This window comes from Drosophila kikkawai, chromosome X, assembly GCF_030179895.1.
Source record: "Drosophila kikkawai strain 14028-0561.14 chromosome X, DkikHiC1v2, whole genome shotgun sequence".
NCBI classification, from domain to species: Eukaryota; Metazoa; Arthropoda; class Insecta; order Diptera; family Drosophilidae; genus Drosophila; species Drosophila kikkawai.
Window position 1 is genome coordinate 4,889,786 of NC_091733.1, and position 14,670 is coordinate 4,904,455.

General features: G+C 51.0%; 1 protein-coding gene across 1 annotated transcript; it reads left to right on the plus strand.

Annotated features, from left to right (window-relative positions):
* Positions 1-271: 271 nt before the first annotated feature.
* Positions 272-1,228, plus strand: LOC138929212 (uncharacterized). The gene has a single exon (XM_070288526.1). The coding sequence runs from the start codon at positions 272-274 to the stop codon at positions 1,226-1,228; it is 957 nt and encodes a 318-aa protein (XP_070144627.1).
* Positions 1,229-14,670: the final 13,442 nt, after the last annotated feature.

Here is a 14,670-nt window from a genome sequence, read left to right on the forward strand (position 1 = left end):
GTGGACGACCTTCGTCGCAAATAGAGTCACAAAAATCGCTCAAAGTACTGATGCCAGCCAGTGATCTCACGTGCGTTCCGAGCACAACCCAGCAGATCTAGCCAGTCGTGGAGTAGCGGCTGAAGAGTTAGCTACCAGTGAGCTATGGTGGCATGGGCCTTTATGGCTAACTCAGCCACAAGACTCCTGGCCTGCACCTTATGAATCTGTTTCCGACATCGACATCGAGAAGCGACCCATACGTTGCCATTTAGCATGCCCAGAGCAGGACATGCTTGAGCGGTTCTCCAAGCTCGATAAGGCACTACGAGTTTTCGCCTATGTTCAGCGCTTCATCCAGCGCTCGCAAAAACGACCTACTCCAGGCGAGCTGCAGCTATCCAATACAGAGATTTCCACAGCTGAGCGACTCCTAATTTTCATAACACAGCGCAGATACTTTGCGCTTGAATATGCCTGCCTGAGCCAAAAGCGGCCAATTCCAGCATCCAGTTCTATTAAGAACATGAATCCCTTCCTTGATCCTCACGGCCTCATCAGGGCGTGTGGTCGGGTGACGGCCTCCGAAGTCCTCCAATATGATGAACGGCATCCGATCTTTCTTCCATACAACTGTCAGTTGGCGCGTCTCCTTGTATCCTTTACGCATCGCATCTCCTCGCACGGCGGTAATCAGCTAATGGTACGCCTGATCCGCTCAAAATTCTGGATACCAAGGGTCAAGAACTTAGTCAAGTCTGTAATTTTCTCCTTCAAAATATGTGTGATCCACAAAAAGAAGTTGCAGACCCAACTCATGGGCGAATTACCAAAAGAAAGAACGTCCTTTTCGCGGCCTTTTACGTACACGGGCATGGATTATGCCGGACCGTTTGATATAAAGAACTACACCGGGAGAGCCTGCCTGATTACCAAGGGCTATGTGCTGGTGTTTGTATGTTTCTCCACGAAGGCCATCCATTTAGAGCCTACTTCGGACCTCACAACAGAGAAATTTCTCGCAGCATTCGCCCGATTCGTTTCGCGGAGAGGGTGCCCTCGACAAGTTCAGTCAGACAATGGGAAGACCTTTGTTGGTGCAGCCGCAGTGCTGTCGCGTGAATTTCTGCAAGCGGTCAAGGAATCCGTGACGAATGCTTATAGTCACCAGGAACTCCTGTGGCAATTCATACCACCAGGAGCCCCGCACATGGGAGGATTATGGGAAGCTGGAGTTAAAAGCTTCTAGACGCTGTTTTATAAATCCACAGCCACTCGAAAGTATACGTTCGAAGAACTTTCCACATTGCTGGCCAAGATTGAGGCCTGTCTAAATTCGCGTCCACTCGCCCCGATGTCCGAAGACCCCACAGACTTGTTAGCACTCACGCCAGGGCATTTTCTCGTAGGTGGACCCCTTCTCGCCACCGTCGAACCCGAAATTAAGGGTGCGTCCACTTCTATTATCAACCGGTGGCAGCACCTTAAGGCCCTTCATCAGCAATTCCGCCTGAGATGGAAGGAAGAGTACCTCAAGGAGCTCCACAAGCGAACAAAGTGGCAAGTCCCCACAAGAAATCTCGAGGTGGGCGAGATGGTTATAATCAAGGACGATAATCTGCCATCCAATGAGTGGCGGCTCGGCAGGATTGACTCCGTGTTTCCCGGACCCGATGGTCATGTCCGAGTAGTGAATATTCATACTGCTCGGGGAATCGTTAAGCGCCCTGTCGCAAAAGTCGTATTGCTTCCGGGGGCGACCTCCGAAAAATCTCAATAACTAGCCTTATCCTCACTCCGTAGTTTGCTTCTTTCGCTAGTTCTAAGTCATATTTTCGACTCCATACTAATTCTTTTTTTTGTATCCTACTCCAGATTATAAACAATGTTCCCACGTCAACGTAGCGCCGTCGAAATGGAGAGCAGACGTACTCGAGGTATAAATTCCTACCGTTGCCGAGTCTGCCACGGAGTCCACCCTCTACGGAAGTGCCGCAGATTCTTGCGGCTGAGCATCGAAAAGAGGCTCCGCGCGGTCCTCGCGAATCGCTATTGCGCCAACTGCTTGGCTCACGAGCATTCGGATGGAGCGTGCCGCCGTGGCGATAGGTGCAAGATCTGCAACGGAGAGCACCACACACTGCTGCATATGCAGGAGCAGCCGCTGTATTTACGTCGTTCGCGTCAGTTGACGCCGCCCTCTCGTCGCTCTCGAGCTTCTGCTCACCACGCTTCGACCTCTCCTCACCACGCTTCGACCTCTCTTCACCACGCTTCGACCTCTCCTCGGCGCTCTTCGGCCTCTCCTCGGCGCTCTGCGGCCTCTCTTCAGCTTTCGTCGGCCTCTCCTCGGCATTCTTCGGCCTCTCCACGGCATTCGTCGGCCTCTCCACGAACCGCGGCATTCGCCCCGCAGGGAGTTCCGACAGGGCCTTCACTGGCCACGTTGCTTCAGCGATACCGCGTGAACCTCCTCCCGACCGCGCTGGTGCGGATTGACACCGGGATGCGAGTGTTCGACACAGCGGCACTTATCGACCCATGCACGCCTATGAGCTGCATTGACGCGTCGCTGGCGACTTCTTTGCGACTTTCAACGACAGCGGTGGGTGCTGAACAGATCTGCTCAGCCACCGTCGGCTCGAAAACGAACGCCCATGTCCGGCTCGACCTCGTTTTCAAAGTGGAGCCTCACGTGCGCGTCCGCACTCCGATCCGACAGTAGGATGAGACTGTGCGGGCCTATTTCAAGGACATCACCTTGGCTAATGAACGGTTCTACTTTCCGGCTACGATCTCCGTCATCCTGGGTGCGGATGTGTACCCCAAAGTTATGCAGCCTGGGTTCCTGAAAGTGCAGGATGGATTGCCGGTGGCCCAAAGCACCGTATTTGGATGGGTCCTGTCCGAGGCCTGTCACACGCCGTAATGAGGAGCAGACTTTATTGCAACCCATAGTGATTGCAAGGGGGGCGGAATGTTCAGGTCAGGAGCTTTCGTTTCCCCCCCGCGCGACTCCGAAGCGCTCCCACTTCTGCAAAGCTCCTCAGCGCGCTCTCGCTCTCAGCTTGCGCTCTTGCGCAGCTTGCTCTCTCGCTCTTCTAGCGGAGGCTTTCGACTCTGGGCGATCGGCGGTTCTGATCTCTCACTCCAACTTGTACATTTTAATTCCTTTTATGCCAGCAAATAAAGCGGACCGAGTCCAGAACATTTTATATTGAAAATAACCACGCCCCCCCCGGCCTACTACTCTCATTTCGTTTGGTGGTGATTTTCTCTTTCGTGCGGTGATTTCTACGGTGTTTTCGCAAGTTTCCCCCCAGCCGAACAAGATGTTATCTCCTCCTCTCTCGCGGACGAAACCGTGCCCCTGACTGTGCGGTACGGCCGTAAAGCATTGCTTCGCACAGTGGCAGGCCGCTTAGCTCATCCGCCCGTTCCTGCCCCTCTCCAGCAGCCTAAGTGATTTCATCACTTTCGCAGCGAATTCCGCCGTCGCTTCCCACGTCCTTTGGCTCTCCAACATTAGCGGCACCAGCGTGCCCACCCCGATTCCCGCTCCTGCTGCCGCCTCCAGCGCTGCACGTTCTTCGGCGAATCGGCGACACTCATAGACGACGTGACGCGCATCCTCTTGTACGCCGGATCCGCACTCCGAACAGCCATCCTCGTTCTCGTGGCCGAACCTCTTGAGATAGCTACGGAAGCAGCCGTGCCCGCTCAGCAGCTGGGTCAGGTAGAAATCCACCTGTCCGTGCATCCTCTCCATCCAGGCCTCAATATTGGGGATCAGGCTGTTTGTCCATCTCCCTTTGGACGAGGCATCCCATCTGGCTTGCCAGCTCCCGTAGCTTCGCGGCGCGATCAGGTCCATGGTGCCCGCGGAGCGCTTTGCGCAGCTCGACCTTTTCGCGGACCAACTCCCTCAAAGGGACCATTCCCGCTATCACAAGCGCGGCGTCGTCCGAGACCGTCCTGAATGCGCTTGCCACTCGGACAGCGCATAGTCTGTATGCAGACTCCGCAGCCCGCATGTAGGACTTGGTCTCGGCGGCTGCAGCCCACACCGGTGCCGCGTACAGCATCTGTGAGGTCACGACGCTAGTCAGCAGCTTCCTGGTGATCTGCTTGGGTCCTCTGGTGTTAAGGAGTATCCGCGAGAGGCTTCCTGCCGTCCTGCTGGCCTTCTTCTGGGCATACTCCAAGTGCTCCTTAAACGATAACCGGGTATCAATCAGAACGCCGAGGTATTTGATTGCCCTCTGCGGTCTAATCACGGCTCCGCCTACCCGGATCTCGGCAGTTTCCACGATCTTCCGGCTCGAGATCAGGACTGCCTCTGTCTTGTGTGCCGCTAGTTACAGGCCGGCACTAGCGAGCCACATTTCGATTGACCTAATCGCATCGTTTGCCATAGCTTCTGCTGCGTTGCGCTCCTTGGCGACTACGACCACCGCTACATCGTCAGCGAAGCCCACAACGGTCGTGCCGCTGGGCATTGGGAGCCGCAGAACACCGTCGTACATGGTATTCCAGAGCAGGGATCCCAGCACGGAGCCCTGAGGGACTCCGGCGGAGACTTCATATGCTCTGGAGCCCAAGTCCGTTGCCACAGTGAGCACTCTCTCACTGAAGTAGCTCCTTGCTATCCTCATGAGGTACCCTGGGATATTCAGGGCGGCGAGGGACTCCAGCGTTCGGTTCCAGCTTGCGGTGTTGAAGGCGTTTCGTATGTCTAGCGTTACCACTAGACAATAACATTTGGAACCGCCTTTCCACCTCTTACCGACGATGACCGATTCGGCTATTCCCGTCACCGTCTCGATGGCGTCCAGCGCTGACCTCCCTTTCCTGAACCCGAACTGGTTTGGAGAGAGACCTCCGGCCTCCTCGATGGCCGCAGTCAGTCTGACGGATATGATCCGCTCGAAGACCTTACCGGTGGTGTCCGTGAGGCAAATAGGCCTATAGGAGGATGGCTCCCCGGGGGCTTGCCAGTCTTGGCGAGTAGCAGTAGCTTCTGCCTCTTCCATCTTTCCGGGAAGGTCCCCTCCTCCAGGCACTTGGAGTACAGGGTTGCGAACTCCCTCGGGTGTAGGGCGATGGACAGCTTCAATGCCCTGTTGGGTACAGCGTCCGGCCCTGGCGCCTTCTTTGGGGCACGCTATTACCCATCCGTATCACCTCATCTTCCGACACTTCACACTTGGGGTGGTGCTCTGCACTGGGCTCGACAGTCACCGGAGATCCTGTCGGGAAAAGCGCCCGCGCTATGCCTTCTAGAGCTTCGGGGTCCGATGGAGCTGTACTGCCGGCTCTCAGCCCTTTGACCACCATCCTGTACCCTCCGCCCCAGGGGTCGGTCCCTCTTAGCGTCCCTTATGGCTGTCTTGAGGGCCTTTCTCGCCGTCCTGTAGACCTCGCTACGCTCAACGACTCGTGAGGTTCCGCGTGCACGAGTCAGCTGCCTACGGGCTCGAAGGCAGGTGGCCCTGAGGACGGCGATCGCGTCGCTCCACCAGAACACTGGCCTGTGTTTTCTACGAAACGAGCCTCTCTGACGCATACTCTGGTCGCAGGGTTGCTGCGATGCGGTTCGCCATTTCGTTGGCTCCACCCGTCACTTCGGCCGCCATGCCGTCCAGCGCGTTTGTGAACGCCTGCGTGCACAGCGTGTCTGGCCGGTAGGCTTTGCTGGGCCGCGGTGCTGCACGGGTATCTTCCGCGGGACCTCCCACTGAGCATAGGATAGCCTCGTGATCGCTCCTGGTGTATGCGTCGCAGATTTCCCATCTAGCGAGTTGGGAAATTGCTCCGCTCACATATGTCAGGTCGATGATGGAGGCGGCTCTGACGAACGTATGCCGCTCACCGTCGTTAAGGAGGACGACGTCCGTCGATGCAAACGCCTCGAGTAACGCGCGTCCTCTGGCGTTGGTCGAGACGGATCCCCATTCTTGGGCCCAGGTGTTGAAGTCTCCTCCGACTATGACTTTGGCCCTCCCACGAAGATCGAAGCTTAGGTCGTCCAGGATCCTACTGAACACCTCTAGTGGGAGACTAGGCGCCAAGTAGCAGCTATAGATGCAGTAGCCGCCAACTTCCGCCCGGACGAATCCGTCTGCTGCCAGGATGTTGGACATACGCAGCCGCCTGTCTCCGCAGAGCCAAAGGGCCGCCTTGCCAGAGCGGTCCTTGGCCCACTCTCCTCCCACGCTCGCCCTGTATGGCTCACTAAGTATGACCACATCCGCCGCTACCTCGCGCACCGTCTGCATCAGCAGGTCCTGCGCCGCTCTGCAGTGATTCGGGTTGAGCTGAGTCAACTGCATACGGTCCTTGGAATGTCGGTACCTCCTTTTCCGGCGGTTTTTGCTGCCGGGTCGAACGTTGGCCTCTTCGGAACTCACTGAAGGGTTCACTAGCTCCTTTTTGCAGGCAACGGCCTTGTGGCCTGCTTCGCCGCACTTGATGCAGCAGCCACTGAGCATAGGATAGCCTCGTGATCGCTCCTGGTGTATGCGTCGCAGATTTCCCATCTAGCGAGTTGGGAAATTGCTCCGCTCACATATGTCAGGTCGATGATGGCGGCGGCTCTGACGAACGTATGCCGCTCACCGTCGTTAAGGAGGACGACGTCCATCGATGCAAACGCCTCGAGTAACGCGCGTCCTCTGGCGTTGGTCGAGACGGATCCCCATTCTTGGGCCCAGGTGTTGAAGTCTCCTCCGACTATGACTTTGGCCCTCCCACGAAGATCGAAGCTTAGGTCGTCCAGGATCCTACTGAACACCTCTAGTGGGAGACTAGGCGCCAAGTAGCAGCTATAGATGCAGTAGCCGCCAACTTCCGCCCGGACGAATCCGTCTGCTGCCAGGATGTTGGACATACGCAGCCGCCTGTCTCCGCAGAGCCAAAAGGCCGCCTTGCCAGAGCGGTCCTTGGCCCACTCTCCTCCCACGCTCGCCCTGTATGGCTCACTAAGTATGGCCACATCCGCCGCTACCTCGCGCACCGTCTGCATCAGCAGGTCCTGCGCCGCTCTGCAGTGATTCGGGTTGAGCTGAGTCAACTGCATACGGTCCTTGGAATGTCGGTACCTCCTTTTCCGGCGGTTTTTGCTGCCGGGTCGAACGTTGGCCTCTTCGGAACTCACTGAAGGGTTCACTAGCTCCTTTTTGCAGGCAACGGCCTTGTGGCCTGCTTCGCCGCACTTGATGCAGCAGCCGCTCTTGTCCACCGGGCTCTTACACCTGATGTGCCCAAGCTCCAGGCATCTAAAGCAGCGAGGAGGGCCTTCGCGCTCCCGCACTTTACACCTGGTCCAACCTATGCGGACCTCGCCACCGTCTGACTTCCTTTGCGATCGAGCATGGCAGGCTGAAGACCGCTGTTTTAGATTCACCGTACCCGGGGCGAAGGCTTCGTATCCTCACTGCTCTGTCGCTTAGTTGGCGGGTGTTTTGTTTTTTTTTTATTCCATATGTTTATTCCTCTTACGCTACGTAATAATACAATTATATATATACTCTAATTTACGGAAATGGTACGTGGGAATAGGAGCACACGCCGTGCGGTACCGCCGCCTGGCATTGCTTCGCGGGCGCGGAGGCCCCTACTCCGGCCGCTCATTCCGCCTTCTCTCCAGAGTCCTGAGGGTCTTCATGACGTGAGCGGCAAAAGTATCTGCGGCTTCCCACACTTTTGGGTCTTCCAGCATCCTCGGCACCAACGCTAACCGAAGATCCCGATACTTCCTCCAGTTCCTGTCTCTCGAGGCCGAACCTGCGGCACTCGAAGAGAACGTGATGCGCGTCCTCCACTATGCCTGTGCCGCACTCCTTCTTCCACCAGTCTTCCGTCTCGTGACCAAAGCGCTTCAGGTACTGGCGGAAGCATCCGTGGCCGCTGAGCACCTGGCTAAGGTAGAAGCTCACCTGCCCGTGCGCCCTCTCTACCCATCGCGCAAGGTCTGGGATGAGCCTGTGCGGCCAGCGGCCCTTCGAAGAGGAGTCCCATCGAGCTTGCCAATTCTCAATGCTCCTTCTTCTGGCGGCAAGCTTCCCCTCGGCTCTGGACAGCGGTGACCGCCTGTCCTGTGGGGATTCAAAGATCTCCTTCCTCTCCCGGATGAGCTCCGTCAGTGGGACTAGCCCTGCGAGGACTAATGCCGCGTCTTCCGAAATTGTCCGGAACGAGCATGCGATCCTGATGGCGCACAGTCGGTAGGTCGCCTCCACACCTCGCATGTAGCTTTTGACAGCTGCTGCTTTGGCCCATACTGGTGCCGCGTACAGGATCTGCGCGGTCACCACTGAGGAAAGGAGTTTCCTAGTGTACTGCCTTGGACCTCTCGTGTTCGGCATCATCCTGGAGAGCGCTCCTGCCGTACCGCTGGCCTTGTGGTGGGCGTACTCAAGGTGCTCCTTGAAGGACAACCGAGTATCGATGATGACGCACAGGTACTTGATCGCCCACTGCGACCGGATCCTCGTCCCTCCAACCAGCACGCTAGCAGTCTCCACCGCTTTCCGGCTCGAGATAAGGACCGCCTCCGTTTTATGGGCCGCCAGCTCCAGTCCTGCAACCGCCAGCCACGACTCTACGGCTTGGATGGCCGTGTCCGCGCGCGCCTCCACATCTGCTAGCTCCTTTGCTACCACCACGATAGCGACGTCGCACAGTAGCGCCTTTTCTCATCATAGCGTTGCAAAAATCATATCTTTTGAACCAAATAAATAATTTAATAATCGAATAATTTAAACGGCATTGGACAGGTAATTGTTGTAAAATGTATATTTGTACTGCATAATGTACCACGCCTCCAATACGCCTTTTTAAAGGGGATCAAAGTGAAAAAATAATTTTTTTCAATGAAAACAATTAAAAAAAAAAAAAATTTTATTTAATTTTTTATGTTTATTTTTATGTATTTGCTCAAATAAAAATGAAAACAACACTTTTTTTTAATTTAAAGTGTAACCGCCACGCGCTACAGTTAGTATATTTTTTGGTTTTTATGTAATTGTGTCGGTATTTTGGTATATTTAACCCTGAGTAGTTTTGGTTTATGTCGTTGCACTTTCGCAGACGCAGCTCGACGCAGCCGATGAAAGGTTATTCTGGTCCAGGAAAGATCCACACAACTTGTAGGCATAGTGTAGTCGGTGGCTTTCATCGGCTTCAGAAGTTATAGACTACTTTAGCCAGAAAAAGGTGAAAAAAATGGACACCTGGCAGGTAGCGATTTACCTGTACAAGCCCAAACCAAAGTGCCGTTTTTGTTGGGTTAATTAACAGTTTATGAATGTATCTATAATTTAAAGTAAAAACCATGACCATTGGTTTTATGGTTTTTGTGTAATATTAATTAATTAATTTCTGTCTGTAATTTTCTGTCGAATAAGTATAGTTAAAAATTTAGCGAACATGACATTTGAGAGGCGCTACTGTGCGTCGACGGCAAAACCAACCAGGCTAGTGCTGGCTGGCATCGGAAGCCTCAGCACGCCGTCATACATGGCATTCCAGAGTAGAGGACCCAGGACGGAGCCCTGCGGGACTCCTGCTGAGACGTTGTGCTCTCTGGGACCCATGCTCGTGTCCAACATGAGGACCCTGTTGCTGAGCTACGTTCAGCAGGTGAGCTACGTTCAGCAGGTGAGCTACGTTCAGCAGGTACCCAGGAATGTTAAAGTTCCTCAGGGACTCTAGTGTTCGGCTCCAGTCTGCCGAGTTGAAAACATTCCTGATGTCCAGGGTGACCACCAGGCAGTAGGCCTTGCTTTCTCCTTTCCACCTGGTTCCGGCAATGGCATCCTGCGCCACTTTGACAAGCCTCGCAATGGCGTCCAGCGTAGACTTCCCCTTCGTGAAGCCATATTGCTCCGGGGAGAGTCCACCAGCGGCTTTGATGGCTTGGCTCAGCCGGGTTGAGATCACCCTTGCAAATCGTGTCTAGCGGACAGATCGGTCTGTAGGACGCTGCTTCTCCTAGTGGCTTGCCAGGCTTGGGCAGCAGCAGAAGCCGTTGCCTTTTCCATCTGTCGGGGAACGTCCCCTCCAGAAGGCACTTGTTAAACAAGCAGGCAACTTCGGTCGTCAGCAGCGATAGGGTCAGCATAGTTACTCTACTCGGAATCGCATCCGGCCCCGGAGCCTTCTTAGGCTTCAGGCTTCTACCGGCATGGAGGACTTCTGTTTCCGTGACCCAACGGATGTCGCCCAACTCGGTGCTGGGGCAGATCACGACCTGCTGTCCGCTCGGGAACAGGGTGCCAACAATTCTCTCCAGCGTCGCCGGGTCGGTTTGGGCACTGTCACCCGCGTTAAGCCTTTTCACTACCATTTTATAGGCTCCTCCCCAGGGATCCTCATCGGCGCCGTCGCACAGCTTGAGGAAGCATTCTCGTTTGCTGTTCCTAATGGCAGTCTTCAGCTCCTTCCTTGCCGCCTTGTAGCGATCATTGCACTTAAGGAGGCGCGGGATGCCTCTAGCTCGCTGCAACAGTCTTCTGCTGCGGTGGCATTTGCGGCGCAGGTCCGCGATCTCCTCGCTCCACCAAAACACCGGGGAGTGGTGCTTCCTGAACGGCCTCCTCAGAAGCATGCTTTGGTCGCAAGCTTCATCTACAGCCACTGCTAGCTTGTCGGCCGTCTCATTTGCTCCGTCTGCTTCGCCTGTCGTGAAGCCCTCGAGGGCATTTGCAAAGTCCCGCGGAAGATATCTTGCCGGAACGCCTTCCTATCTGGGGGTAGGGACCCGCTCGTGCGACGAGCGGCGCCTAACGAGCTGGGTGTGTGTGTGTGTGTGTGCGTGTGCCTATATCTTAATTGTATGCTTAATTCTAAACTCAAACTATTGGTTATGATATTTACAAAATATACAATGTTGTGACGACTGGTCGCGTCGTCACAAGTGGTTGGGATGTTGATGGAACAAGTGATGATGTTTGCCCTGCAACTTCTTTTCCGGCATATGTGGAGTAGTTGACATTTATCAATAGAAAGTTAAGAGCCTGAGTAAGAGCACCATTCCCCGATCTGATGAAAAAGAGATGTGAGGTTAACTTGGGGATTGTTGTTTCGATCAATATTAGGTGGAAGTCGTCAGCGTAGGCTGTAAAATTAAGTTCATTTGGAATGGAAATAATATTAGTTAGGGAGTTGTAGGCGATAAGGAAAAGTATAACAGATATAGTGGGCCCTTGAGGGATACCGTTATCGAGTGGGAAGCTTATAGAGAGAGATGTGCCGTTTTTTACTATAATTTTCCTGTTCTTCATAAAATTCCTACGTATTTTATAATTCGGGGACCAAGTTTCCATTTTTCTAGTTGGTGAATGAGAGAATGAATGCCTATTTTGTCAAAAGCTTTTGCAAAGTCGAGAGAGATAATAGAAATGTGTTTTTTTTGGAGACAACTAGAGGACCCGGAGAATTTTGTCTCGCCCCAAATTCACGACTTCATATAAACCCCGAGTAATAACAGAACACTGGTAATTACAATTTGTTGTGAAATTTTTTTGACTTGAAATCAGTGGAAAGCGATGCGATAAACAATATTTTTTGTTTTTTTTACCCGGTGCAAAAATAAATAATGATGACGGCTTTTCCACAGGCGAACAGGCTACGTATAACTAACTGCCCATGTGAAAAACATTAATATTCCAGATTTATTGATTGTCATCGCAAATGCCAATAGAACTGGGAGCTGAATCCTCTTGAATTGAAATGGAAGACCTGTTGGAATAATCGGAATTCGTGGGATAAAAGCTTCCTCTTCTTTAAATTTGCCCTTGATGATCGTCGCTTGAATCACATTGTTCATTAGTTTCTTAACGCACAACCGTGTAGCGTTGCATAATCTCGGATTGCATGTGAACGTGATGAACGCGGACTTCCAACATAAGTAGCTGAGAGAATGTTCAAACAACCGATGTTGGCCGCCTGTCCTTCAGTAGCGATGGCGTCACGCAAGTGGATGTACTCGTCTGAGCGCAACTTCGACTGATTACTTTTTTTTTACTTTGATGTACATATCAACACAGTACTGTTAAAACAAACGGCGGTATCTTAACAGATGATTGTCAACATCTAGTCGAATCATCAATCGATACGCATAAAAATTCATAGAGTTGACCTTCTTATTCGTTTCTTCTTCTAGAATTTGAATCCAAACTTAGTTGTAGAATGAAGTTTTGTCAGCGCTGATAATGATTATGTGTTCGTCATAATGCATGATATCCAATGCGGTTTTGAATAATCTGATTAATTCATTATAATCATGGAGAAGATTTTGCAATTGTTCGATAATTTCACGTTTAGTTGCAGTAAAAATTGCACAGCGGTGATTTAGTTCAACTGCCGAATCACCAATGAAATAGATCTGAAGGAATTTATGATCTTTGTTTTGAGGTGGTAACACAGCGCCCACTCGGTGGTGAATTTGCCCTTGAATCTGAATTTTGGTATGCAATTTCGAAAAAATGTTAGTTGTTCATTTTGATAATAAAGAGACGCCATTACCTTATAACTTGGATTGTAGCCTGATTGATGAACAACCTCGGCTCCAAATTACGTCATTTGAAAGCATCCGTTATATTTTTGTGCAAGCTTTAGGAAACGGTTGATTGATTGGGCTGAATTTCCATATAGTAGCGAATACAATGGTTTTGGTGGATGAGCCAAAACGGGCATTTTAATTTTGCCACCTGCACAGCATAAGCCGAGGGTTTCCAACCGAAACTTCAGTGCATTGCAATGCTGACATACGACAGACAATGAACTAATAACAACGCAACTAGGATCTTTGTAGGGTGTTTCATAATTGTATGCGAATACAGCGCGATTCTAGTTTTCATTTGCGGCTCGTCTTTCTCTATTATTATGTCGGGCTTGAGGTGGTTATTGTGCAGCGCGAAGCTGTGCCATTTGGCAGGTATCGATGCATTTCTTTCTGTATGTTCCTCTTGCGTCCGACTATTACGGAAATTCTGATTACTTATTGCATTGCGTGAACGCCGTCCAAGACTTGATCGTCTAACAGCAGGCATTACTGTAGGGATAATACAAATTAAGTTTATTTTATTTTAGGGTAAAGTTCACAAGATTATAAATGTTTAAATTATTTACGGAAAATTCTTCTTTCGCACTATGGACGCACTCGACTTGCCTCGTTCAGTTTTCTACAGCGACTGACTTCAACTCTACGAATTTAGGGTTATGGACATTGTGAAAGAAAGAGTGATGGCAGATCAGAGTTTGGAGTGGGACAACAATACTGTACTCCTTTGCTGATGAAATAGTGGCGGTTATGGTGAAATAGGAATTAGTGTGTACACTCCATGTTTATTAAGGCTGTCCCTAATACTCCTACTTACTCCAATCTCACAATCGGCCATCCTGAATATTCATTCGCCCCTGAATGAACTCCATTTTTTAACATATTCTGCTGCAGTTGTGGTAACTTTAGGTCCTTCCTGGTTCCCTTCTTTCTCAACTTCATAACGACCGTGGTTTAGTTTTTTTGTTATTTTATACGGGCCGAAAAATTTTGGTCGAAGTTTCATACGTGTTCCATACTGAGTTCTCTTTATAGCAACCAAGTCTCCTACTTCATACTCAGTTTCGACCTTTCTTTTCTCATTAAAGATTCTCCTGTTCTCCTGCTGCACCTTTTCTAAATTTTCCTGTGCTTTCTTTCGAATTTCATCCCTCTCATCTTTTTGTTCTTCTATTTCTAATTCTTCTAGCAGCTCCTTTATATCATCTATTTTAATTCTCATCTTCAATCCTGTCAAAATTGTAAACGGACTATACTTAGTTGTTCGAGGAGGAGTATTGTTTATTATTTGTTGGACTCTTTCTACGTGGCGATACCAGTTTACAGGGTTTTCCTGACACATTTTCCCTAACATCGGAATTACAATTTTATGAATTCGTTCGACTTGTCCATTGCCTCTGGGTAAACCTGTTGTGATGCTGAATGCCTTCGCGATTGCAGTACTCTTTGAAAGATCCTGAAGTGAATGCTGTTCCCCTGTCTGTGACTATTCTGCGAGGATTCCCAAAAACTGCTGCTTGCTTCTGAAGAAATCTTCGTGCTCCTTGTTGCTGACCAATATGACTTTAACAGCTTTTTATCCAATTGTCTCTGTTCTGTGCTTCAATTAAACGTGATTTTGTGGAATCCGTGATAAGAAAGCAAGACAAAACGGCTGAGCGCATCAACATGCCTCATCTTCGTTCCGGCTCGGTGTTCTACTTTGAACTCGAATTCCTGCAAAGACATGGCCCACCTTGCAACTCTAGGGGGTAGATCGTCTTTTTTGATGGTCATTTCAAAAGCGTTGCAATCTGTAACTACTGTAAAGGGTTTCCCTAACAAGAACACTCTCCACTTTTTCATTGCGTTCACAATGGCTAAAACCTCAAGCTCATAAGAACTGTACTTCTCTTCACAAGCATTTGTTTTGCGGCTCATAAATTCGATCGGGTGAAATTGCTGATCATCTGGGTCCTTTTGCATCAAAACGCCGCCAAAGCCGTATTTACTCGCATCTGTATGCACTTCCGTTACAGCCAAAGGATCAAACAGTTTGAGTACTGGTGCTGATACCAATAGTTGTTTTAAGTGGTTGAAGGAAACGACACTCTGCTTAGTCATCACGATGGTCCTATCGTTTTTCT

Excerpts from the sequence above, each read along its gene's own strand:
- LOC138929212 (XM_070288526.1), top strand. The coding sequence starts at position 272 with ATGCTTGAGCGGTTCTCCAAGCTCGATAAGGCACTACGAGTTTTCGCC.